The sequence below is a fragment of the Triturus cristatus genome, chromosome 2_2 (genome assembly GCF_964204655.1).
Source record: "Triturus cristatus chromosome 2_2, aTriCri1.1, whole genome shotgun sequence".
NCBI classification, from domain to species: domain Eukaryota; kingdom Metazoa; phylum Chordata; class Amphibia; order Caudata; family Salamandridae; genus Triturus; species Triturus cristatus.
In genome coordinates this window covers 716,767,170-716,791,430 of record NC_140582.1, presented here as the reverse complement: position 1 = coordinate 716,791,430, position 24,261 = coordinate 716,767,170, and the positions used below count along the sequence as shown (strand labels likewise).

The following is a 24,261-nucleotide window of genomic DNA, read 5'->3' as shown; positions in this document are numbered from 1 at the left end:
TATACACTGCAAGAAATGGATCTTGACTCTGTGCAAGCTTTGGCAGGGACTTTGCTTGTGGTTGCATTCTACGATTCACTTTAATTTTTGAAATTTATTTTGAATAGCTGTTCTTTTCATAGTGGATTATTCACAAACTGCACTTTGAATTATAATTAGTATTACTTCAACAGTACTAAAAAAACAAAATATTCATGAGGGAACTGCTGCTGATTGAGAACGGACTGGATAAATGTAACTTCCTTTCAGACTTAGATATACCTTTGGCAACCCAGTATTAAACAAATGCAATTAGTCTAACAGGCCAGCAAGTGTCACTGCCAAGACATTTCCTGTTAGAAAAAAAAAAGAAATTGGAAGGGTTTCTTCAAATTTTTAACTTTAATTCGACTATATTTTAACAAGGTTGTCTCCATGGCCAATGTTATGAAAATACTATTCACAAACCTATGTGCAGAGACCTCAACGTCTCCTATTTTTTCTATGTCTCCACCACATTTACGGCGATCTCCGCACATGCAGGTATATGTTTTAGTAGTAAATATGGGAGAGTGGCTGGAAAAGGAGGACTACGTACTACTAAAAGAGAGACAGGGAAGGTCCAAGAGAGGGATAAGGAGGAGTTTAGGCAGGGACATGAAAATTAAAATTCCCACTCACAAAAGAGCCACCCCATTGCTATTCACAAACTGCACGTCTAAAGTTACTACAGCAAAAATGACATAAAGCAGTAGTGAATGTACCCCATCCTTGCTTTGGAGTAAGCCTAGCTGCACACATGCCGCTCACAGGTACTGCACCACACTTCCATAGAAATCATCTGCGGAGTGCCTCCAGGTTTATTGCTCAGCCCCACGCTATTCAATGCATACATGATCCTTCTGGCCATTCTACACTTCTACATCCTCTTCTACACAGACGGCACACATCTTCTCATGCTCTCCCTGTTGGACAAGACCCCCAACTCAAGAACTAAGTTCACTGTCTGCATGACTAAAGTCACTAACTAGATGAAAGCCAACTGTCTTAAGCTCAACACCAACAAAATAGAAGTAGTGATCTGGGGCAGGAACAACTCACCATGTAACTCCAACTGGTAGTCAGCCGAACTCACACCCAGAACCCACATCAGGAACCTCAGACTAATTCGCAACAGCATACTGGGCATGACCACACAAGTCAACATCATCACTCCATTTGAAGATGCTGAGGAAGATCTTCAAATGGCTCACAAACCGCAATAAAAAAACTGTCACTCATGGCCAGTGCTTAATTTGTAAAATATTAAGTGCCAGGGCTCCTACCAGGAGGCCACTGCAGCTTGCACCACCCATCGCCCCTGTCATTACTGCCAAAACAACAACTAACCATCTCTCTCGCAAGTAAATGCGACAGTTCGGATTATTCCGGGACCTCAAAGCTAAATGAATGGCTTGAGAGGCCGGTATTAGTAATTTTATTAATGTATATTGTTTTCCTAAACAACTGTTATACTGCTCATCTCTAAATTACATGAGCAGCGCCACCAAGTGACAGATTTCCCCAAGTGTGGTGTTGAGAATTAAGTGCCAGTGCCGAGCACCGGAAACCAATTAAGTGCCGGTGCTCAGCACCGGAAAGCTCCAGCTCAAATTAAGCACTGCTCATGGCTTAGTCACCAGCAAGCTGGACTATGGAAGCACCCTCTATGCCGGAATCACCAAGAAAAGCACTAGAAGACTTCAAACCATCCGGAACTTGGCAGTCAGAGTCCTCCTCAACCTCCCACACAGAAGGCACAACACACCACACCTCAGAGAATTACTCTGGTTTGAAATACACAGATGCGCTCAATTTAAACTCCTCACACACATTCAAGGCACTACACAACTCAGACTCCACCTAGCTGAACAGTCACATCTCCTTCTACTAACATCCCATGCATACACAGAACCAGATCAGGACAACAGGCATTCTCTTACATTGTTCCTAAAGCATGGAACAACCTTCCACTCCCCATCAGAGCCTCCTCCTCTCTTCTTGAATTGTGCAAGAAGCTGAAGACTTGTCTTATCAATTAACCAACCTACAATTAGCAGGGCTAGGCCCACATACCTACTCAGTGCCAGGATAGCCTCGCGGGTCCAAATGTGCCTTAAAAATGCATAACGTCAGCGAGCGCTAGGTGGCGCCTGACAGGCATGACCGCTTCGCGGTGAAGCTCCAGACGCCGGACCCTGCCGATCCTTCCTACTCCGCCCGATCCTGCCCTGGCAGGCCGTTTTTGGCTGCCCTGGGGCTCTGACCCGCCTGGCGGTTGCTGGTGCAAGTTTGGAGTGTGAGTGCCCCCCCGGAGCTGCGCTTGCCATCTCTCGTCAGTGCCCGGCGGGAGGCGGCTGAGATCCTGGTTGCTGGGTGCGGGCGCGCGGCCACTCGAGCCCGCGGGGCCCACGAGGCGGCTGGGCCTGGAGGTCCTGGTGGCCCGGAGAGGTCGTCGCTGCTGCGGTGGCAGCCCCCCCCCCCGGAGGATTGGAGGGGCTCCTGCCTGATGCCCTGCGACTGGAAGCGAGGTGCTGTGGGGCCCACTCCGGGACGCGGAGCTGTCCTGATTGCCGGCAGTGAGTGTGGCGCCGATTGGACTCCCCGGTGGGGCGACCTGAGTGGCTGTGGGGGCTGGAGGTGCCGGGGGGCCCTCCCCATCGGGCCGGGTGTCGGCGGTCGGGGACTGGCTCCCCCCCTTACCCCCCACCAACGTGGCTTGACCTGCCCTGAAGCTCCGTGGCCTGCAGCGGTGGGATGGTGGTGTGACATTGCGTCGCAGGTTCGGGCCGGCAGTTGGGGGGAGGTGATTGGCCATCCCTCGCCTTCTTCCTCTACCCCCCCCCTCCGTATTCGCCTCCGGGGTCCTGTGTGTGGGGGTGGCCCTGTCCACGGAGACCCCTGGAGCCCACAGTCCTGAGCTGTACACGGGCGGTGGACGTGCTGGACTCTCCAAGACGGGGGTTCGTGGTGCGGACAGGCACCCTGTGACTTTGGCTGCGACGCGGGGTGAAGAATGGTGCCCCTCCAGGCGGGCTCCGGGGCTGAGGACGGGCGGCGGCTCCTGCGGGCTCTTCGACTGCCGGATCGGGTGGCTGGCGAGGGGATACGCCGTGGGGCTTGTGACGAGTGGCCTTCTGGTCTGTTGAGGTGTCCTCCTGCCGTCCGCCTCCCGAGTCCTTGCGGAATCGCCGAGGCCGGTCCCGTTGCCCGTGGACTGGGCGCGGTGCCCCCGGTGTTGCCGGTGCTGCCGCCATGGGTAAGGACAAGGCTTCCAGGTCGACGCCCGCGGCTACCCAGACTAAGATGGACAAATTCACGACCTCTGAGAAAGGGCCGAGCCCCGCCGGGGTTGGGGCCCAGACCCCTGGCACGGACCTTGCTGCCATCTTGCAGGCCATCACGGCATCCCGCTCCTCCCTTGAGGGTATGGTGGGAGAGGCGAAGGTGGACGTGGCCCTTCTTCGGCAAGACCTGCATAACGCCACCGCCCGCATCTCTGAAGCCGAATCTAGAATTTCAACAGCTAAAGACGATATCCGCCAGCTGCAGGACCAGGTACGTGAGCTTACCACCCATTCTAAAGAACTGCACCGCCGGGTGGAGGATGCTGAAAATCGTGCCCGTCGCTGTAACCTCCGCCTGGTGGGTTTCCCGGAGGGAGCAGAGGCGGGTCGGGCGGATGACTTCTTGGAGCGTTGGTTTACGTCCTGGATGCCGGCGGACAGCCTCTCGGCCTGTTTCGTGGTGGAGAGGGCCCATCGTTCCCTGGCTCCGGGGGCGCCCCCCCGTCCCTTTATCCTGAAGATCCTGAATTTCAGGGACAGAGATGCGATCCTACGGGAGGCCAGGCGCTCGACGACTCTCCGCTACCAAAACCACACCATAATGGTATTCCCGGACTACACCCGCGAGGTCCAGGAGCTCCGGCGCTCCTACCTGGAGGTAAAGCAGAAGATGCGATCCATGGGCCTCCAATATCAGCTGCAGTTCCCAGCCCGTCTCCGAGTCATCTTTCAGCAAAAGACCTTCTTCTTTGACACGCCACGGGCGGCCTGGACTTGGCTCGAGGAGGAGTGTCCCCTGCAACGCGCTGGTCGGGGATCGCCGGTGGAGGGGCGGGAGGGGCGAGTGGCACCCCGATCTTCCAGATCCCGACGACGACGGCGCATGCTGCCCCGGAGGCGCACGGGGGAGGAGGTGACTGTCGCGCGCTCCGGGGGGCGGCCACGACAGGCGTCCGGGCCTCCCCGGCCTCTTCGGTGGCGCCCTCCAGTCCTGCTGCCGCCGGGCAGCAGGCCGTGTCCCCCCGGCGGGCAAATTCTGTGACCCAGCCTGCTCCTCAAGTGGACACTTCGGACCTTTCCCGCAGCCCTACCATTTGACTTCCGTCTCCTGCTTGTAATGTTTTTGTTGGGGAGGGGGGACTGGGATGTGCTTCCTGGGTGTTGGACTTCGCAGTCGGGCCTTGGTGCTCTTACACACTTGTTGCTCTCGGCCAGGGCGGGTGAATTGGGTTTGCTCTGATTTCTTAAGGGGTCCACTGGCACTCAGGCCCGAGCGTTTTAGCTTGGTTTTGGTTACACACTGTTAGGGCGACAGATGCTTCTGTTTTCGAAGTATAGGGTGGGGGTGCGGGGTTGGGGTTGGTTTGGGGTTGTTTCTTCCTCCTAGGGAGGTTTTTGTTGTTAGAGGGTGCAATCCTCGCTGTTAGGGTTCTAAGGCATCATGTAGTGTTTGACCTGCTCTCCTGTCTGATCTCTTCCTGTCCCTCCTTCCGGGGAGCTCTCCTGCCCACACGCTCATTGGCCCCGGGGTGGACACGGTGCCCGCTGGGAGAGGGTTTCATGCGCGCTTCCCGACCCACCCACAGCCCCCGCTCGCGGCCACCTTGTCTATCTCCTGTCATGCATGCCCCTGCTTGCTCCCATGGCGGACACACCCATGCCTAAAGCTGCCGTGCGCATCTGGAATGTCAATGGCCTGCTGGATCGCTTCAAGCGCATGGCGTTCCTCAAATATGCGCAGCGTGCAGAGATTGACGTGCTCCTTCCTCAAGAGACCCAACTTATAGGTAATAAATGTCCCTTCCTCGCCCGCTACGGGTACGACAGGGTCTGGCACTCAGGCTTCGCTAGAGGCTCCCGGGGGGTGGCTATCCTGCTTAAGCGCTCCTTTCCCTTTGTACTGTCCCAGGTGCATTTTGACCCCCAGGGTATGGCCGTTACGGTATGTGGCGCCCTGGAGGGGCGGCCGCTTACACTGCTGTCCCTCTATGCAGCGCCATCCCTGCTGCAGACCGCTCTCGCTTACACCGCGGATCTCCTCCCCAAGCTCCCGGAGGGGTCTCTTGTCCTCGGTGGAGACTTCAACGCTGTCTACACACCCCATCTGGATTCGACGGGTCCGGTCTCCCTTACCAGGACCGCTCGTGCAAAACAGTTATCGTGTTGGGCTGAGGCCCAAGGCTTGTGTGACGTTTGGAGGGTCTGGCACCCACGCGATCACGAATATACCCACACTTCGGCGGCGCACCATTCCCACGCCCGTATTGACCTCATTTTTGTCCCCTCTACCGAATGTGCAGGGGTTTGTGATGTCCGCATTCTTCCGAGAGGCCTTTCTGATCACTTGCCGGTGCTTCTGGCTCTTGGCCCACCTCCCTTCTCTGCCCGTCCGATGTGGCGTTTGAATGCCTGGTTCCTTCAGGACAAGGCCTTTCGGAGGGTGGTGGAGAGGGGGATTGCGGAGTACTACCTTCACAACGTGGGCTCCGTCTCTTCCTCGGCTGTCCTCTGGGAGGCCGGCAAGGCAACTATTAGAGGGGTTGCAAAGGGGCATCTGCAGCAGCAGCGTCGACGCCGACTCCAGCAACTTACAGCTTGTGAAGCGCAGGCCCTGGAGCTTGAGCGCGACCAGGACGCGTCGGGAGACACCACTCGGGCGCGAAGGCTGGCCTTTCTCCGATAGGAGATACGCATGCGCTCTCTGGATGCGGCGAAGACTCTTTGGCGTTCCTCGGTGGCCCGGGTTTACGGGTGGGGGGACAAAAACGGAACGCTCCTGCACCGACTGGCCACATACCCTCGTGCAGGCCGGGTGATTCCGGCCATCACGGACGCCGCGGGTGAGACACATGCGGTTTCGGTGGCAATAGCTCGAACCTTTGCGGACTACTACTCCCACCTATACAGGGCGCGGGCGCAGGGGATCTCCCTTGCGGGATTGATGAGGGGGAACGGGGCGGCCCTGGCGCGGTTGGGACAGGAGGCTAGCGAGACCTTGGACCTGCCCATTACCCTGCAGGAGGTTGAGACGGCAATCACCCATTTGGCGCCTGGGAAGACTCCGGGACCGGACGGTTTTCCACAGGAGTATTACACCCATTTCCGTGACACCCTGGCCCCGCGGCTTCGGGATCTCTTTGCAGAGGCGGTGGAAAAGGGTTCGTTCCCGCAAGAAACAGATACCGCCACTATAGTCGTCCTTCCGAAGACTCAACCCCCATCACTGTCCTGCTCCGACTACCGGACGATTTCTCTTACCAACACCAAGCTTAAAGTATACGCTACCATCCTTGCACAACGGCTGCGCCCGTTTCTTGTCGCGCTTGTCCACCCGGACCAATGCGGGTTTATGCCGAACCGAGGAACCAGACACTGCCTGCGGCGCCTGCATCTTGCTCTGGCCCACCGAGAGCGCCTTTCTCCTTATCTGGCCCTTCTACTGGTGGACTTCGAGAAGGCCTTTGATTCGGTGGGGTGGGAATAACTTGGTGACACCTTAGAGCAAATAAGGTTCGACCCCCAGTTTCGCGCCATGGTTCGGGTTCTGTACGCGGACCCACGAGCTCGGGTGTTGGTCAATGGAACCTTGTCCCACGCGTTTCCCATCGGACGGGGGACACGGCAGGGCTGCCCGCTCTCGCCCCTCCCCTTCGCCCTGGCGATGGAGCCCCTGGCTGTGCTCATCCGGGCGGAACCTGCTCTCCGTGGCTGGGATTGGCCGGGTATGGTCCCCGATAAAATTGCGTTGTACGCGGACGATGTTCTTATTTATCTCTCAGATCCGGCCGTCTCGGGTCCTCGGGTGCGCCGGATTCTTCATCGGTTTGGATAGGCATCTGGTCTCCGTCTGAACTCCGGGAAGTCTGTTCTGGTTCCGTTACACCCTTCACGGGAGTGTTTTGATTGGCAGTCTGACATTCCCCTCCGACGACTGTCCTTTAAATACCTGGGGATCTGGGTTACTCTTCTTCCGGAACTGTGTTGGGCTTTCAACGTGGCCCTCGTGGTTAGCAAAGCCAGATCAGATATGATAAGGTGGCAGTCACTCCCGTTGAATCCGTTGGGAAGGATTGCTCTTTATAAGATGATGATCCTCCCTCGGTTTCTCTACATGCTCCAAAACACGCCTTGCTCCGTTCCCCGCTCTTGGTTTCGGGACCTGGATAAGACCGCGACTAAATTTCTTTGGGGTGGAGGTAGGTCCCGGTTGGCTTTAGACCGCTGTCGAGTTCCTTCCTTTGACGGCGGCCTGAGCATGACTAATCTTTACCTGTATTATCTCGCTACGCGGCTGTTGGTGCTCCACGACTGGTTCTCGGGTGGGTGGGACGATCCGGCTTACAGACTGGAGGTGCAGATCACCGGCTTTTCTTCTATCCAGAATATGCTCTATGGAGCGACAGTCCCTAGATCGCTTCCAGAGGTCGTGCGGGCCCCCTTTCTGGCGTGGCGAGCGGCCCTACGGCATACCCGGTGGTCGAGGGTACTAACCCAGGTTACACCGCTCTGGCATGGCACTTGGATGCGGGAGGTGGCGGGGCTCGGCGGCTTTCGCAATTGAGACCTACTGGGGATCTCCTGCCTGGGTGACATCTGGCGGGGAAGCCACATGTGCTCCTTTCAAGTCGGTTTTCTTTACATCCCTCGCAATTTTATCGTTATCTCCAGCTGCGCCATGCACTCCAATCTCACGTCCCCCTAGACTCCAAACTCCCCGACCATAGCCCGCCTGAAGCTCAGGTGATGCTGGGGTGTCTTGGGAAGGGGGGCATATCCCGTATTTACCGATCCTTGGTTAATAACACCCCGATGGACTGGAGTGGGCTGAAACAGCGGTGGGAGGCCTGGGTGGGTCCTCTGGACGACAATGATTGGAGGGACGGCCTTATGGCGCCCAGGACAATCACCGCATCGGCCCGCTTGCGGCTTATCCAGCTTTTTTATCTTCACACTGCATACTTGACCCCGGAACGTCTGTTTCGAGCGGGCCTGTGCCAAGGGGCCTCGTGCGCTCGGTGCGGGGTGGAACCAGCAGATTTCTTTCACATGGTCTGGTCTTGCCCTCGCCTGGGAAGCTTCTGGGGGGAGATTGAAACTGAATTACCTGACGTTCTAGGGTGGGAGGTCCCCCATGAGCCTCGATTAGCGCTGTTGGGCATAACAGATGGGCTGGATGGCTCCCGTAACGAGCACTATTTCCTAACCACGGCCCAAGTGGTGGGCAAGAGGGATATAGCGGCCGCTTGGAAACCGGTTGACCCACCCAGAGGAGACACATGGCAGAGAGGAATGGATTGGTGCGCTGCACAGGAACGGACACTATACGCTGCAAGGGGTTGCCCCAGAAAGTTTCGTAAAATATGGGGGAAATGGCTTGGGGGCTTTGTTTAAGGGAGGGTATGAGTAGGGCGGGACCAGGGGGTGGGGGGGTGGGAGAGATCACTCGTGCTGCTGGTTTTTAATTACTATGTGACAGGTCTGGCTGCTGCCAAATTTCTGTATGTCCTCTTTGATCTTGATGCCTATTTGAAAATAAAAATTTGTTTATCAAAAAAAAAAATGCATAACGTCACATAGAAAATAGTGGAGGCAACGATCTAAAATACCACTCCATATGAAATAATGTTTAATAAATACATTATTTTGAATTTTAAAGTCCAGATATATCTTTTAAGTGTTAAAAGTTACATTCAATTTAAGTTTATGTTTTATTAAATATTTAACTTTGTGCTTAAAAATAATTAAGTAAAACTTTTAAACTTTTAATAAAAAAGAAAATTGTTTAAAATCATTTAAACAGCTATGTTTCAGTAAAATTTATTAGCTAATTATTAAAATATAAATGTGATACTGAAGGTAGACTTTTTAAAAGAAATAATTATGTTTTAGGGGGCATAGCGAGCAAGATGGCCAACCAGATGTGCCTTGTGTCAGCTCCACCTACCTGACTCAAAATCTGATGCCAATCCTGCTTCAAGCAAATTCAACCCACAGACTACTAATGGGAGAATCTACCACCTAATGTGCTGGCGACTGAGGGCTTGATATCACTGAAACAAGAAAAGAACAGAGACACCGGCCGTTTCTCTCGATCAGAGGTCCTCCCTCCTACCTCAAGTTGCACCGTAGTGGAGTGGAAGGCGTCGTCCATTGCAATGTGCATTGTGGTTAAGTCCCAGTGAGGACCAAGGCCTACGGTGCTGCTGGAAGAGGACGAGGGTCCGAGAGCCGTGAAGTCCTGGAGACGAAGAGGTTTAGCTGATGACTGGCTCCCTCCTTCGTCCGGAGTGTCCCTGGGGACCGGGCCGAGCTGGCCAAAATGGAAAAGCAGCCGAAGGTGGGAGACAATGACATGCCGGAGTGAGAGGTGGAGGACGGAGGTCCGCGTTGGAGAAGCAGGAGAGTGGCGAATGCACTGGTCGCACCCTTGAGGCCGGGCTTCGGCAAAGCGAGCTTTCAGCTGAGGGTCTGCGCTGAGGTCCTAATTGCCAGAGCTGGGATACCGAGCACTGGTGGCACAGGAGAAGGTTGAATGCCTCTAGCTTGTGTCAGAAGATGGGCCAGGCCTGCAAGAGGTGTGGCGCCGCGGCCAGGGCGACTGACTCCGGAATCTGGGGATCACGGTTCGATCCCCGGCGCCGGAGGCAGATTAGCCCAGCACCATGTGACTCAGGGCAATAGCTCGCATTATCTTCCCGACGGCCCCCAGCACCTAGAGACCCTTACGGGTGATTGTTCGCGCTTTACAAATGTGGATTATTATTACAAATGTGGATAATTAACGCGATGATCAGATTCAAGGCCGCTAGCCCGTAAGAGATGCTAGGGGCGCTGGAGCCGGTCCCGCTGGTAGCGGATTGGAGGTTGGCCTGGACTGGAGCAGGGCCTGCCTGAGCTAATCCCTCGTGTGGCCTCCCCTACTTAGCCTATGGGGCCTGTCCCTAGCTATCATCTAGCGTTGCGGAGGAGACTGCAGGTGGGTGTGCGGGAAGCAGGTGCAGCGGCTTCCTTTGCCTCCCTAGCCCTACCCCCATTTACTTCTGCATGATACTGAGAAGCGCTGTGCTGCACAGAGTGACCAGGGCCGTGAGACCCCCACGGCCGAAACCAGTACCGAGAAGAAGCCCGGAGCTGTTTGCCCTGCACCGTGGCTTTGTATGGGTGGATCCTCTCCTGTCCATGACATTGCAGATGCTCAAGGAAAGACCCTGAGAAAATATTGAATGGGCCCTTCACCACAGGCAATTGATACTGCAGGACGTTCATAGGCCAACCTGCTGTGTGACGTGGGGGGAGGGGACACAAGCGTGATGGTCCTGGGGGAGACCAGTGGCTTCACCCCAATACCTGCAAGGATGCTGGGAGCAACGAGGGAGACCTGGGTAGGTTGACGGACGAGTGGCTCCAAACCGCGACCTTCCGGCCGTTGAGCAGCACTCCCTCTGCACTGGATATACCTGCAACAGTCTTGTGTATATACTAGTGATTTGACAGCTTCCACTGTTGGTGTGAGACTGCATCTGGGAAGACACACTCTCATAGCTTGACACTGCCTGAAGGGGAAGAAAGGAAGGACATGGTCAAAGACAAAGACCCTCGACCTTCCAGACAAGGGAATCTAGATAAATTCGCGAAGGTCATGACTCCTCTCTCAGAACTCAGAGGAGCACTGGCCATGCCCAACAGTGTGGTAATTCTGCAGGCTATCTGTGCTTCTCGAAAAGTACTCGAGGGACGCATTGGGGAGGTACACTCCAAAGTCACACTGCTCCACCAGGATCTGCGTAATGTTGCGGAACGGGTTACAAACACTGAAAATAGAATTTCTGACCTTGAGGACACATCCGGACCCTGTGCAAAGAGGTCGATGACTTGCAGGGAACAATAAAGGAGGTGGTCTGGAGGGTTGATGATGTGAAAAACCACGCGAGACGGAACAACCTGTGCTTTGTGGGCTTCCTAGAAGGAGCGGAAGGCGCGGACATGTTAATTATGTCGTTTCTTGGGACAGTGGCTGAAGACCTCCCTGCCTGAGGCACACTTCTCTACCTGCTTTGTGATAGAAAGAGCTCATCACGCACGGACGATGAGACCTCCGGTGGGTGCTTCGCCAAGGCCTGTGATTTCCCGCTTCTTAAACTATTATGCTCGCGACACGATCCTCCAGGAGGCACGGAGGCTGGGAGACGTCCATTATGAGAACTTTAAAAACATTATAGTTCCGTACTACTCCAGTGAGGTGCAAAACAAAGATGAACCTTTGGTTCGGTTAAGACGAAACTGCAGACTCTTCATATACAATACATGCTTCAATTCCCCTCAAAACTGAAAGGCGAGAGATACTACCTTCCCCCGGTGTGGAAAATGTCATAGAGTCGACGTGTCCCATAAGAGGCTGATGAAGACACCCCTGCCTACTGGAAGTAGACGGTCCCAATCGGGTCACTCCACTGACACAGAGAACTGAAGACATCAGACAGTAACCACAAAAAGGACCAGGCATAGGCCAGCCCGAGATTTGAACACACTGGACCCATCGGAGAGAGAGAGATCTCTTCGGACTCGAACAACGGTCACCCGATATTGGCAGCAATTAACAACATGGAGGGTCCCTCGCCGGGGTCCCCTACACCAGACAATAGTCGCAACACATAAAGACCGCTGCTCGCTGCCTGGACACACAGGCCCAGCGAATGCTACTTAAGACTGAATAGCTTTCACCTTCCCCCCTTCTTTCTAAAGAGCACTTGCTAAGTGCACATCTAGTCCATACCTTTTCTCTCCCTTCCTTCCATTCTGTCTTTTCTCCTTTTAATCTCTCTTCTTCTCCCTCTTCCCCCCTTTTTTCTTCCTTCACTCTTTCCCTACCTCCTTTCCCTTTCTCATTCTTTTGCTTGTCTTTTCTAGTCTTGTTGAACCTCTCCTGTGAGTTCCGTTTGTGAGTTGATCACTCAGTGATCATAGTTGGGCCATATTTTAATAGGGTGGGTGAATAGGTTAAGGTAGTGTAGGCTACAGACCCCTCGGATCTCACCTGCACCGCCGTTGTCCAGTTGACACAGGGGCAGCCAGGTGGTATCGGAGGGGGTAGGGGTGGAGGACGGGGATTCTGTTACTATTTTTCTGTTGGGGACAAAGGGAACAAAGTTCAGACACGTGAGCAACATATGGACACAGACACACTTGAGATGGAAAATTGATTACAGACTCAGCTGATACGCACAAATGGGAGGGCCGGGAAACCAGCATGACTCTTCTTATTGCGTTCTGACCTAGAATGTTAATGGACTGTGTAACTAAACCAAGCAAGGGCTGGTGGCCACCTACCTCAGGAGACTGAAGCCAGATGTGTCCCTTCAGGAAACACACTTAAGAGGTACTAACTGCTCCTTCCTGGGTAGAGGAGCCTATGTTCCACTGGCACATGCAGGTTTCACTTTAGGTGCCTGAAGGTAGCCATACTTGCTAGGAGAACACCACCTTTTCGCATAGATAAAACATGGCTAGACCCGAATGGAACATATGCTGCAGTGCCGGGCCATCGGGAAAGTAGAAGTATCAACCTTATCACTGTATATGCCCCCCCCCCATGACTCCAACAATACATTATGGACAAGATGGTGGGAATACTCCTGGAGGCCAACTTATCTTTACATGTTGTGGGAGACAATCTCAACAACGTCTTTGACCCTTCTCTGGACCGCTCTGGCCCAGTCAGGTGGCTGCAAGGGAGACACCCCTGGCTTTATTTTTAGATACTTTAGGATTGGTTGACTTCTTCTTGCACCACACACACCCGGGAGCGAGGGAAAATTCTCATTTTTCAGGCACCCATAAAGTATTCTCTAGATTGGACTATATACTTGCTCCCGTGGGAGCGGCCCACTCAGTGAGAAAGGCACAATGCCTAGCGAGGGGCCTTTCAGATCACTCACCTCTCTGTGTCACACTTGGTACGAGGCAACATAGGAGGGGGGAGAGTTGGAGACTAAATGCCCACGACTTGCAAGACAAGACAGTTGCCCGCAAACTCCAAGTGGACTCTGAGTTATACTTTGCGGAAAATGAAAACTCTGTGAACTTTGCAGTTGTGGTCTGGGAGGCCTATAAGACAGTTTTGCGAAACAGGGCACAAAACATCTTGGCCCATAAAAAAAGAGACTTCAAGATGTCCTGTCAATAGAAAGTCGCGTTCTGGCATTGGAGGCCACCCCCGAGAAGACGGTAGATCCTATCAACCAATGCATGGGGCAATAATCTGAAAGGGGTAGCAGCCGCTAGCTAACGATGAGGTTAAGAAACAGATCCTGGTAATACAACACCGTCTTTATGATGTGGGGAATAAGGCGGGGTGATTACTAGCTTGGCTGGGGAGGAAGGAGTGAGAGGCAAGATGGGTACATGAAATAGTAGGTGGCCAGGGCGAATCCTTCTACAGTGCCCTAGACGTGGTTTGAGAATTTGCCCAGTATTATTCACAATGTTATAAAGCTCATGACCTTGCAGATGTTGGCCAAATACACGCTTACATGCATGAAAATAGCATCCCAACCCTTATGGTTGAGGATAAGGCATTGTTAGAGGAAAACCTCACGCTGGCCGAGATCCAGGGAGCAATAAACAGATTGACAACAGGGAAAACACCAGGACCAAACGGGCTACTGACTGAGTTCTTCAAAAGAAATGCTGGACTTCTTGGCCTCCATTTATTAAAAATGAATGAAGCGGATAGAAAAGAGGTGTTCCTGTTGCTGGATCTCAGACGGGCCACTATAGAACTATTTGGCTTTGGACCCTGGTTTATAATTAAGGTGAAGTTGTTATACCGAGATGCCATGGTGATTGTGATGGTGAATGGACATCGTCGGACTTCTCCATAGAAAAAGGGACGAGGCAGGGTTGTCCCCTTGCCCCCCTCCTATTTGCTCTAGTGCTGGAACCACTAGCCTGTAGAATACGGACTCATCCCGGCATCACTGGCTTCCATAGGATGCTAGGAGACTGACTACAAGCGTATCTCGCTATACGAAGACGACGTCCTACTATATCTCACGCACCCAACGGAGTCCCTGCCGGAAGTGTTTCGGGTTTTTGAAAGATGCAGGGCACTTATTGGGCATATGATCAATTTCGACAAATCCTGTCTATATAGGACCGGAGACGACTGTGGAGACCCCATGATTCCACACTGTCTACATCGGGTCCACGATGACTTTCAGTATCTGGGCATCTATGTAACACAAACTATAGAAAACAGTCTGAATCGCAATATCCGTAGAGTACTGGCTGACTTCAGCAGAGATGTGGAATGCTGAAGAGGGGCTGCCCCTTATGTTGTTGGGAAGAGCCGCCATGTACAAAATGATTACTCTGCCCAAGCTACTATACTCCCTGCAAAACACTTACCAGAAAATACCAGATGAGATATTAGCTAAAATAGATACAGAAGTCTGGAATTTACTACGGGGTGGTGGGCACCCAAGGGTAGCACTAAAAACACATCAAATAAATCAGTATAATGGAGGTGTCGCTCTCCCAGACGCGCAGGCCTACTATTGGGTGGCTTACTTGGTGGTGGTTAATGACTGGTGTTATGCACCAGGAGACCACCCTACCTGCGCAATTGAGCGGATGCAATTTCAAACCCATTCCTACCTACATTATCTCTACGGAGGGGGCGGACACGCAGATTACAACAGAAGATTGGAAACGAGCAGGGAAATACATATGATGGGACAAAAAAGTAACCCAGGAAACTCCGCTCTGGGAGTGATTGCTCTTTATGGAAATGGGGAAATTAAAGAGCTTTACAGTGTGGGATACAATAGGTATCTCCAGGGTTGGAGACGTCCTGGTGGAGGGGACCCTAATCTTGTTTGCCCAATTATGGAGGGAGGCCCAATTAAACAAAATGCAATATTTTCAATAAAAGCAATTTAGACACGCTTGGCAGGCAGAGAGAATAGACAGTAGGGATCTCCCGGAATATGCCCCTCTAGAAGGGAGGTTGCTCCAGGGTGAACTGGAGTATAAGGCCATTTCCTGGACTTATAAAAAGATTACTAACAATATGCCTGACAGTTTACAGAATCTGCAGGATAGATGGGTAATCAAGGTGGGAGACTTTGATGACACAGACTGGAATGCTGCCCTGAAGTATCCCAGAGAAACTGCAATTAAGTCCGTGCTACAACTGATGCAATATAAGATCCTTCACCGGCGTATTACGACAGGGCCCATCTTCACAGAATGGGTAGGGCGGGCTCCCTGCACTGTCTCCGCTGTAAAATAGAACGGGGATCATTTATTCACACATTATGGGAGTGTTCTAGTATACAGGAATACTGGAAAGGCATACTAGGAGAACTTGGGAAAATACTTAAGGACACCATACCCGCATATCCCAAATATGTAGTCCTGGGCGTGCTGACAGACATAGACCTCCCCAGGACCAAACTCCTCTTTTCCAACTGAAGATTGACAGTAGCTAAGAGGGAAGTGGCCAGGAAGTGGGGGCGTTGGAGCTGCTGACCCTTATGGAATGGATAAGGGCAATGGATCTTTATATGGCAGCAGAAAAAGTCACATACAGGGTGCAAGGGTGCCCGAGACAATTCCGTAAGACACAGGCCCCATGGGTGGAATACTGTGACATAGACATGGAGGATAATACATCTGAAATACAGTGTATGTACAACTTCCTGGGCCTCCACTGCCTGTTTGCCTTCAGACCCCAATAGAGGTTATAGATTATTTTGATGATTCTATATGACCACGAATATGTTGCGTTTGCCGTCTTGGCCGACCATACCGTTGCTACTTTATAATTCCAGTATGAATAATGTTGTATATGCTGTTTTGTATGTCCCAAAAAACAATAAAAATAAATAAAAAAATAATATTAATTATATTCTAAATTATTATCTTTTATTTATTTAATTATTTACTAAACATATAATTTTATATCTGCCCCTAGTAGTAATTTTATACTTAGAAATAAATACTAACAGAGTGATGCAAGGTTACTACTAAGTGCAGTTGTAAGGTTATATGTGAGTAAACCTACACATTTAAATTTGCCTTTGTGAATAGGCCCCATAGTTTACATAGTCTTTCTTTTCTACCCAATTGAGTTTATGCTTGTCGTTTGGTGTAAGTTGTAACACAACTCCTTTTTTTATTAAGATTTCAGGCTCTGTATAACTACAGCCCACGGAATGAAGATGAATTGGAGCTGAGAGAGGGTGACGTCATTGATGTTATGGAGAAATGTGATGATGGATGGTTTGTGGGTATGTCTACTCTTTTAGTACATTCATTGAGAGACACTTGGGCAGTATGTTTAACATAACAGAGTGAGCACTCTGTGACGAAATTTGCTATTCTGAACGTATTTGTGGCGGAACTCAAAACCTTCTGAAGTAAGAGAGTTTAATGCTCTAAGGACATTAGCGAGTTGTGATTTCTTTTTTTCATATAACTCCACTCTCAACAGCAAAAAAAATAAAAATGGATTTATCCATTTACCTTAATTCCACACTGCATGTTGGAGTAGCTGTTTTTTCTTGATACCTTATGTCATTATTCACTATGTGGTTTTCACCTACTTTTTTAAAAGAAATTCCAAGCTATTGTTTTATCTTCAGTGTATAACTTTATCCAACATGTATATATCACTCCAACGCCAATGAGCATAGTGAACACTATTTAAAACTCTTTATTCAAAATAAAAATAAATACATGTACATAATGCGATCCATAGGGTAATATACACGAGTGATGACAGAGGTATCTCCTTGCAAAAAGATCATTACAAAATGTTTGTTCTAAGGAATACCAATGCAGCTACAGATTTTGTATCTTTAGCACAGTCCATCCGCAAGCTAGGACCAGGGTTTCTTTTACATCCTGTCTCTTAATTCCTAAGGTGTCACAGGGGCATCCACAATGCCTTCTAGATGCAATCTTTGTGGTTAAGTGGCACTATTTCTTCCAGTGTTCTCAGTTTCTTTTTCCATTTCCAAAATGCTCTAAGGTGGAGGTTTCAACATTCATGCAACATCAAGTTTACTAGCCATTTTTGTTGTTTGTTGCTTCTGTAAGGAGTAGCATTCCTTCATGGTTCAAATGGTGCATGATGGTTTTGTCAAAAACAGATGCTCTGTGAGTCTTGGGATTTCACCAAAAATTCAAGGTGAAAGGCTCACCACTCTACAGGAATGCCATTAATGACCAGAACATATTTTTCCCATTAGAGTCCTGTATGAGTGAGGAATAAGCTCACTTTCTCCATTTGTGTGGGAATGACTCCCATCACAGTCGCTTAGGCGGTCAATGAGAACAGAGTTGATAAAACATAAACATTGAAAAGAACTCGGCCTCAAGCGATTCCCAACCATCCAGACTTAGACATTCCACCAACATAACCCAGAGGACAAGGGAGAGCAGAGCAAATAGTTGGAGAAGCAAATCCAGGAGCACCTTTGAATATATACTTGATTAGGGTGAGGGAGAGTTGGTATTTCTGGTTGCCCAATCAGCTCTATTGGTACTTGCTAAGGCTTCACAGATTGAGGCTTGTAAAGCTTAGACACTTATACTGATGCTACAGCTGAGTGTTATTTCATATGCACAGCATTAACAGTTAGTGCTTCCAGCCCCTCAACCATGACCAAGATTTGGTAGGGGCCAGAATTTTCAGAGGCAGTTTCCATATAATAGACTCTATAGAGACAGGTAACATATGAAACTCCTTCAGTGCAGGCAAAAATCACTTTTATAACACTTTATACCATTGTATACCTGTACTAGGTTGATGGTCATACCAATATTTTCTCCAGATCGAAAGGAAGGGGTACACCCAAGTTTTTAGCAATATCTGTGAGTTTTTTTTTTAATCTTACATTAAAACGAGAGAACTGAAGAGAAAGGTTAATACAAAATAGGTGTCAAATATTACTAAAAAGAGGCAATTCAAAAGATACCTCTGGCAGAATGGCATACAGAATTCTTCCCTTATATCTTCTCATTTTCAAAGTGGAAGTTGACCTGTATTAAATTTATGAGTTTACAAAAATATTAGCATGTTGCGATGGTGCAGGCTCCTACAGCAATGAAGGGAGATGGTTGGACGGTCTTCATAAACATGCACAAGACCTATTCCCACATCTTCTTTCTTCCAGCACACAGATGGTGCTTATATTTTGTGGTAGCTGGCAATTTCTTTAGATTCAGATGCCGTCCATTTGCCCTGTTGTTGGCACTTCAAGGAATATATTAGGCTAAAGAAAGTACAGCTCTTCCTATGCAGAGAAAAGGGTTCCAAAATGACTTCTCAATACTAGAGTCATTTTCCTGTGTTGAGATTCTCTTTATACCACCCAAAACTAAAGTTAGTGCTTTATATCAGGTTATAATTCAGGTTATTTGAATGGTGTTTGGAATGTTTTTAAACAAGGCCTTTCCAACTCCATTGAGAATCTACTCTGCAACATAAATCAAAGTTGTTTTCATATAGACAAACTTGACTTAATTGAGTTAATCTTCTACTGTCCTGTATTCTACAGCTGGAAGAACAAGACCTCAGTAGCAATTACAGTATTAGACCCTGAATCACAAAGATTGGTGTGTGCATAATTGTAACTAACTCTTGAGGTACTTTTGGCTTAGAACTGCTGACTTACTTCTGGAATCCAGAAGTCCTACCAGAGTATGTCTCACCAAATCTTTTTGAACTGGGCCCTTAGCGGTTACTGCATTTGGAACAACTGAAAAATGTGCTTTCGAGAAAGTATGTGCGCCAGAATTTGACCTGATGAACACAGGGCGAGAATATGTTGAACGAATAGAATTTGTCCTTTCCTTATTGTCAGGCTCAAGTGATGCCAAACACATCCTTGTTAGGAAGTGGGCTCTAATAGAAGATCTCAGTGTTAGTGGCCTTTGACTGGACTGTAAAAGACAAGACCATAACAAAGTGTGGCAATCGGAAAAGGATTGACAGGGTCCACATCACTTCCATACAATGTATCAAAAAATGTAGGATAGTGGGTCAATTAATGTGCAAACAGGAATGTTCACATTTGACAAATGGGCAAATCTAAAGATCATTTCCATCCATGTTGCGGATTTGGCACATAAACTCACCTATTTTCCAGAAATCATCACATATGAAGCTTGCTGTTTTGTGTGGTTTCCTAACATTTTAAGATGTAGAGTATTAAGAGGTGGATGATTTTCAAACTCACTGAAACACAAAATCTACAATGTTCTTCCTTTTTTGCAATACCATATTGTCTGATTAAGCATGCAGTTATCAAATGATACATTGAACTTTGGAAAGCCATTATCCTGATGACGCTGCAATGACCCATGAGAGTGGTACGCAGATCTCCCTTTCCTTAATCTGGAGAAGTTCACAATTTCAATCTTTCTTCCTATGCTTTTCACTGTAGGACAGGCTGTTCCCGCTAGGCAAGAACAGTTTACAGTTGCAGGCATAGCTTTTGAGTGGTGAGATTTTCTGGTGAAGGACATTCTGAAGAAGAGGCAATCCCCATGACTCGTGCAAGATACAAGTGTATAAGGCCACCTGACGATGACAGTGAAACGAACTATCCTGCCCAAAGTGGTGAGAGAGTTTGGGCACCACAATGGCTCAGCATGAATTGGCACTTTCTTGCAAGCATTTTATCTGTAGGGCACAAGTTTAAGAATGGCCTTCACCAGTGTTTGTTCCTTATAAATAAGGGTCCCTGTTTTCCTTGTTTTACAGATAAATACAGACAGAAAAACGTTGTTTTCCTGTCTGTATTTATTTTTAAATGTGGATAAAAACGGAAACTATTTTTGGGAATGATTCTAAATTACGGTCAGGCCAATAGCTTGACAGGTAATAGGGATACAAAAAGGAGTTTTAGTAATGAGGTTTAAATAGCAGCAGTTATGCACCAAGCTAACACTAAAATGTTCATGTTTTCATGTAAGTGTATTGGTTTATTATATGTGGGTGTTCATGTCATTGAAACCTGTCAGCCATTCAATTAAGAGCATACACTTATTGTTTAAATAAATGTGGAAATATACTAGTTTCTCCTTAATTTTTTCACAAAATCCAAAATAAATATAGATAAGTACAGATAAAATTAGCTAAAAATAAATATGGGTGCATACAGACAGAAATGTCACAAGAATAAATACCATAAAACCGGGAGCCCTACTTATAAATATGTGCAATGAGTATTGTTTTTTGGGTGTTAGTGCACTTGCCATCACAATTACTGTCCAGTTTCTTGGGTACTAGTGCCCAACACAAGCAAGCTCGATCAGTTCTGTACATACAGAAATATGAATTGTCATGTGCCTCTATGGAAATACAGAATTACTGGGGCTGGAAGAACAGCTGGTTCTTTTTAGCTCTCTGTTATGGAAGCTCTTCCATTTATTGATCATCAAAGTAAAGAAAGCATGACTAATGTATGAGTGCATTTGTTGCTACCATGAATGAGGGAAAATTGCAAAATGCCACTGGCTAATGTTTAATAGATTTCAGTCCTCAACTTCAGGCACTCTCTAGTGCACACATATACCTCCAACAATATTCTCTCCCAAATGTATCTTTAAAAAAACCAATAAACCGTATTTGCAGTAGCCTACTTTCGCTTCGCTGCCACACCCACTACAGACCGAGGAAGGGTGCATATATTATTATTATTATTATTATTATTATTATTATTATTATTATTATTATTATTATTTATTTTTATAAAGCGCATAGTCACCCGGAGGTATCCCAGCGCTAACAACCCTGATTCAACAAGTCTGAGGCCCGGGAGCTAAGAGCAAAAGAGAGGAAGGGTGAGAAATCAAAACAGGGAGGGGGCATGGAAGCTAGGGAAAGAGATGAGTTTTTAGCAGCTTCCTGAAGCGCAGATATTGTGGTTCAAGACGTAAGTCATGGGGGAGTGAGTTCCAAAGACGGGCAGCTTGTACCGAGAAGCGTCTTCCTCCTGATCGGGCTTTCCTGAATCTCGGGGTATTGATAAAGTTTTCTGCGTTAGAACGAAGGGATCTAGTGGTAGTGTAAGGGGTGATAAAATTGCTGAGGATTGGGGGGCCTTGGTTATGCAATGTTTTGTGTACCAGGCACAAGGCCTTGAATTTGACTCTCTCCCTTATGGGGAGCCAATGGAGAAGTTTGAGAGCGGGTTTAGCAGATGATCTGGCCGGGGTGTTTGTGATGATCCGGGCAGCAGTGTTCTGAATTCTCTGCAATTTATTAAGGGTCGCTTCGGGAGCGCCCAGATAAATCACGTTACTGTAATCTAGTCTCGATATTATGAGACCTTGGATTAGCAGTTGTTGGGGTTTAGGGGGAAGAAGGGGCAGGACTTTCCTCAAAGATTTTAGAAGACCGAAGCAGGTCCCTGCTACCTTCTTTGCTTGCGGAATAAATGAGAGATCGGAGTCGATCCATACTCCCAAGCTTTTCACCTCTATTTTTGGGTCAGGGAGGGGACCTAGACAGGCTGGCCAACTATCCAGGGGGAGTGAGGTTCCTTTTGGGCCAAGTATAAGGACCTCCGTTTTTGTCCCATTTAGTTTTAGGGCTGATCTATTCATCCAACGATGAACCTGCGTAAGACAGTTGAAGAGATCAGCTTTCTGTTGTTTGGGATGGGACAAAGACACCACTAGTTGTGTGTCGTCAGCATAGCTGACGACGCTCACTCCGAATGGGGTGATAACCTCCTCCAATGTGGACATATAGATATTAAATAATGTGGGGCTCAGGGAAGAGCCCTGAGGCACCCCACATTGGAGGGGCATTTCGGAGGAGCGGGCGTTCTTCTCCCAAATCTGATAGGACCGTTGGGCCAGGAAAGATGACAGCCAGGATAGGGCTGTACCTTCTACTCCAACCCTAGCCAGTCTTTCGATAAGGAGTTGATGGTCGACGGTATCGAACGCCGCGCTAAGGTCGAGGAGGATCACTGCCACTGATCCTCCCCCATCCAATAGCGCTCTGGCCTCCTCTACCGCTGCCAGGAGGGCGATGTCCGTGCCCTGCCCTGGTCGGAAGCCCGTCTGGGAACTTTTTAGTTTGTTATTGGCCTCTAGAAACTGCGAGAGTTTCCTGTTGACTAATTTTTCCGCGATCTTGCTGACTCCTGGGAGTAGGGAAATGGGCCTGTAGTTCGCCAGATTCTCAGGATCGAGAGAAGGTTTCTTCAGTAGGGCTTTTACCACAGCTTTCTTCCAGCTCGAGGGTACGACTCCTTGTTGGAGTGAGGTATTAATCAGATGAGTAAGGGAGGGGATGATAGTGGGGGCTACCTCCTTAAGGATCCGAAGAGGAGCAGGGTCCCTAGGGGAGCCGCTCTTCATGGAGTTGAGCGTATTTCTCACCTCGTCTATTGTGACCTGGCCCCATGTGGACAGACAAGTAGACGATGTAGTGTATTGGGAGACAGTTTCGTCCCCTGGGCTCGAAGGAGGAATTGTGTCCAGAATAAGTCGAATTTTGTCATGGAAGAAGTTAGCCAATTTTTGGCATTTCTCCTGGTCTCCTTTAGGATCGGAAGGAGGTCCCAGTCCTTGTTCTGGGGGTTTTGAGAGCTCTTTAAGGATGGCGTATGCTTCCTTACTGGAGCATCCCGCTTTTTCTAATCTCTTCTGATAAAACGCGCTTTTGGTTTTGCGAATGGCGATTTTGTAGTTTAGAAGAGAAGTAGAGTAGGTGTTTTTATTGGTTCCTGATTTTTCACGTCTCCAAGCGCGTTCGGTTTTTTTACACTCTTGGCGCAGAGCTTTAAGGTCTGGAGTATACCATAAAGCGGGGGAAATTCTCTTGGGCTGTTTAAGGGTCGTGGTTTTCGGAAGCATCGTGTCAAGGGACAAGGTGATCCAATCACAAAATTGTTTGTCAGCCGTGTTGGGGTCAAAGGAGAGCTCGGGAATGGAGTCTGCAAGAGAAGCAGCCCATTTCTCCGGAGACAATTTGCGCCATTGTCGGTCGGTAACCTGGGTTTTAGGGGTTGGGAGAGTAGGTTTGGGGATTTCCCAGGAAAAAGGGACCAGAAAATGGTCCGTCCATGGTAAAATCACAGGTAGGTTGGTGGTCACCGCTGCTATATTGGTGAGAATAGGGTCCAGTAGCTGGCCCTTCTCATGGGTAGGCTCGTTGTTCACTAGATGTATCTTTAAAGATGTTAAGTCGTGTCTGATATCCGAGGCTACTCGATCCGTGGGGTCTAGGAAGTGGAAATTCAGGTCACCTAGTATAAGGAAGTTGGAGGTGGAGGAAGCTAATTGTGATACAGATTCGAATATGGAATTGATAAAATTGCCTGGGGCTCCTGGGGGGCGATAGATCAATAGCCCTGCCAGGGAAAGGGATGAGGAGATTTGGATGGAGAATTGGCCGCTCTCGCAGTCCTCAATACCAGCGTTAGCCATCCTACAGGTGAGTTGTTCCCTGTGAATTATAGCTACCCCGCCTCCTCTCCCTTTAGGTCTATTTAAAGCTTGGCAGAAGTATCCAGTGGGTAGGGCCGTGATGACGTCAGGGTCGGTGTTATCTGATAGCCATGTTTCCGTTAAAAACAGTAGGTCAAGATCCTGATTCTGAATCAAAAGGTTTACTTCGGTAGCATGTTTGGGGAGGGAACGGCAGTTAAAAAGTCCCAACTTCAGGGGGAGTGTGGAAGATTTCAGTGGGGGAGTCGGATTGCATCGAGGACAGAACGAGAAAGCATTACCTGCGGTGAGCGTGTGGTGGCAGGTAAGGATGTTCTTAGGTCGAAGGGAGCGCAATGTATCTGCTGTATACGTCACTCGGTCCTGAGGGCCACCCGGCGGAGTAACGGGGCCTAGGGCCGTCCGGGGCCGGACGGGCCCAGACGGGCTTGCCTTTGGCGCGCCTTCGGCGCGCAAACGGCGCTCCCGCTGCGCTCGT

The 24,261-nt window shown here is 49.3% G+C and overlaps 1 protein-coding gene and 1 long non-coding RNA gene across 15 annotated transcripts in view; one reads left to right on the top strand and one right to left on the bottom strand.

Annotated features, from left to right (window-relative positions):
• LOC146862699 (uncharacterized) overlaps positions 1–24,261 on the bottom strand; it is an 89,618-nt gene that overhangs the window by 6,053 nt on the left and 59,304 nt on the right. The gene's annotated exons all lie outside the window — the stretch shown is intronic.
• SORBS2 (sorbin and SH3 domain containing 2) overlaps positions 1–24,261 on the top strand; it is a 665,007-nt gene that overhangs the window by 628,795 nt on the left and 11,951 nt on the right. For all 14 annotated transcript variants that reach the window (XM_085641964.1, XM_085641952.1, XM_085641951.1 and 11 more), the window contains one exon: positions 16,491–16,597. In XM_085641964.1, the coding sequence (XP_085498090.1) occupies positions 16,491–16,597 (107 nt within the window). The remainder of the gene's footprint in view (positions 1–16,490; positions 16,598–24,261) is intronic.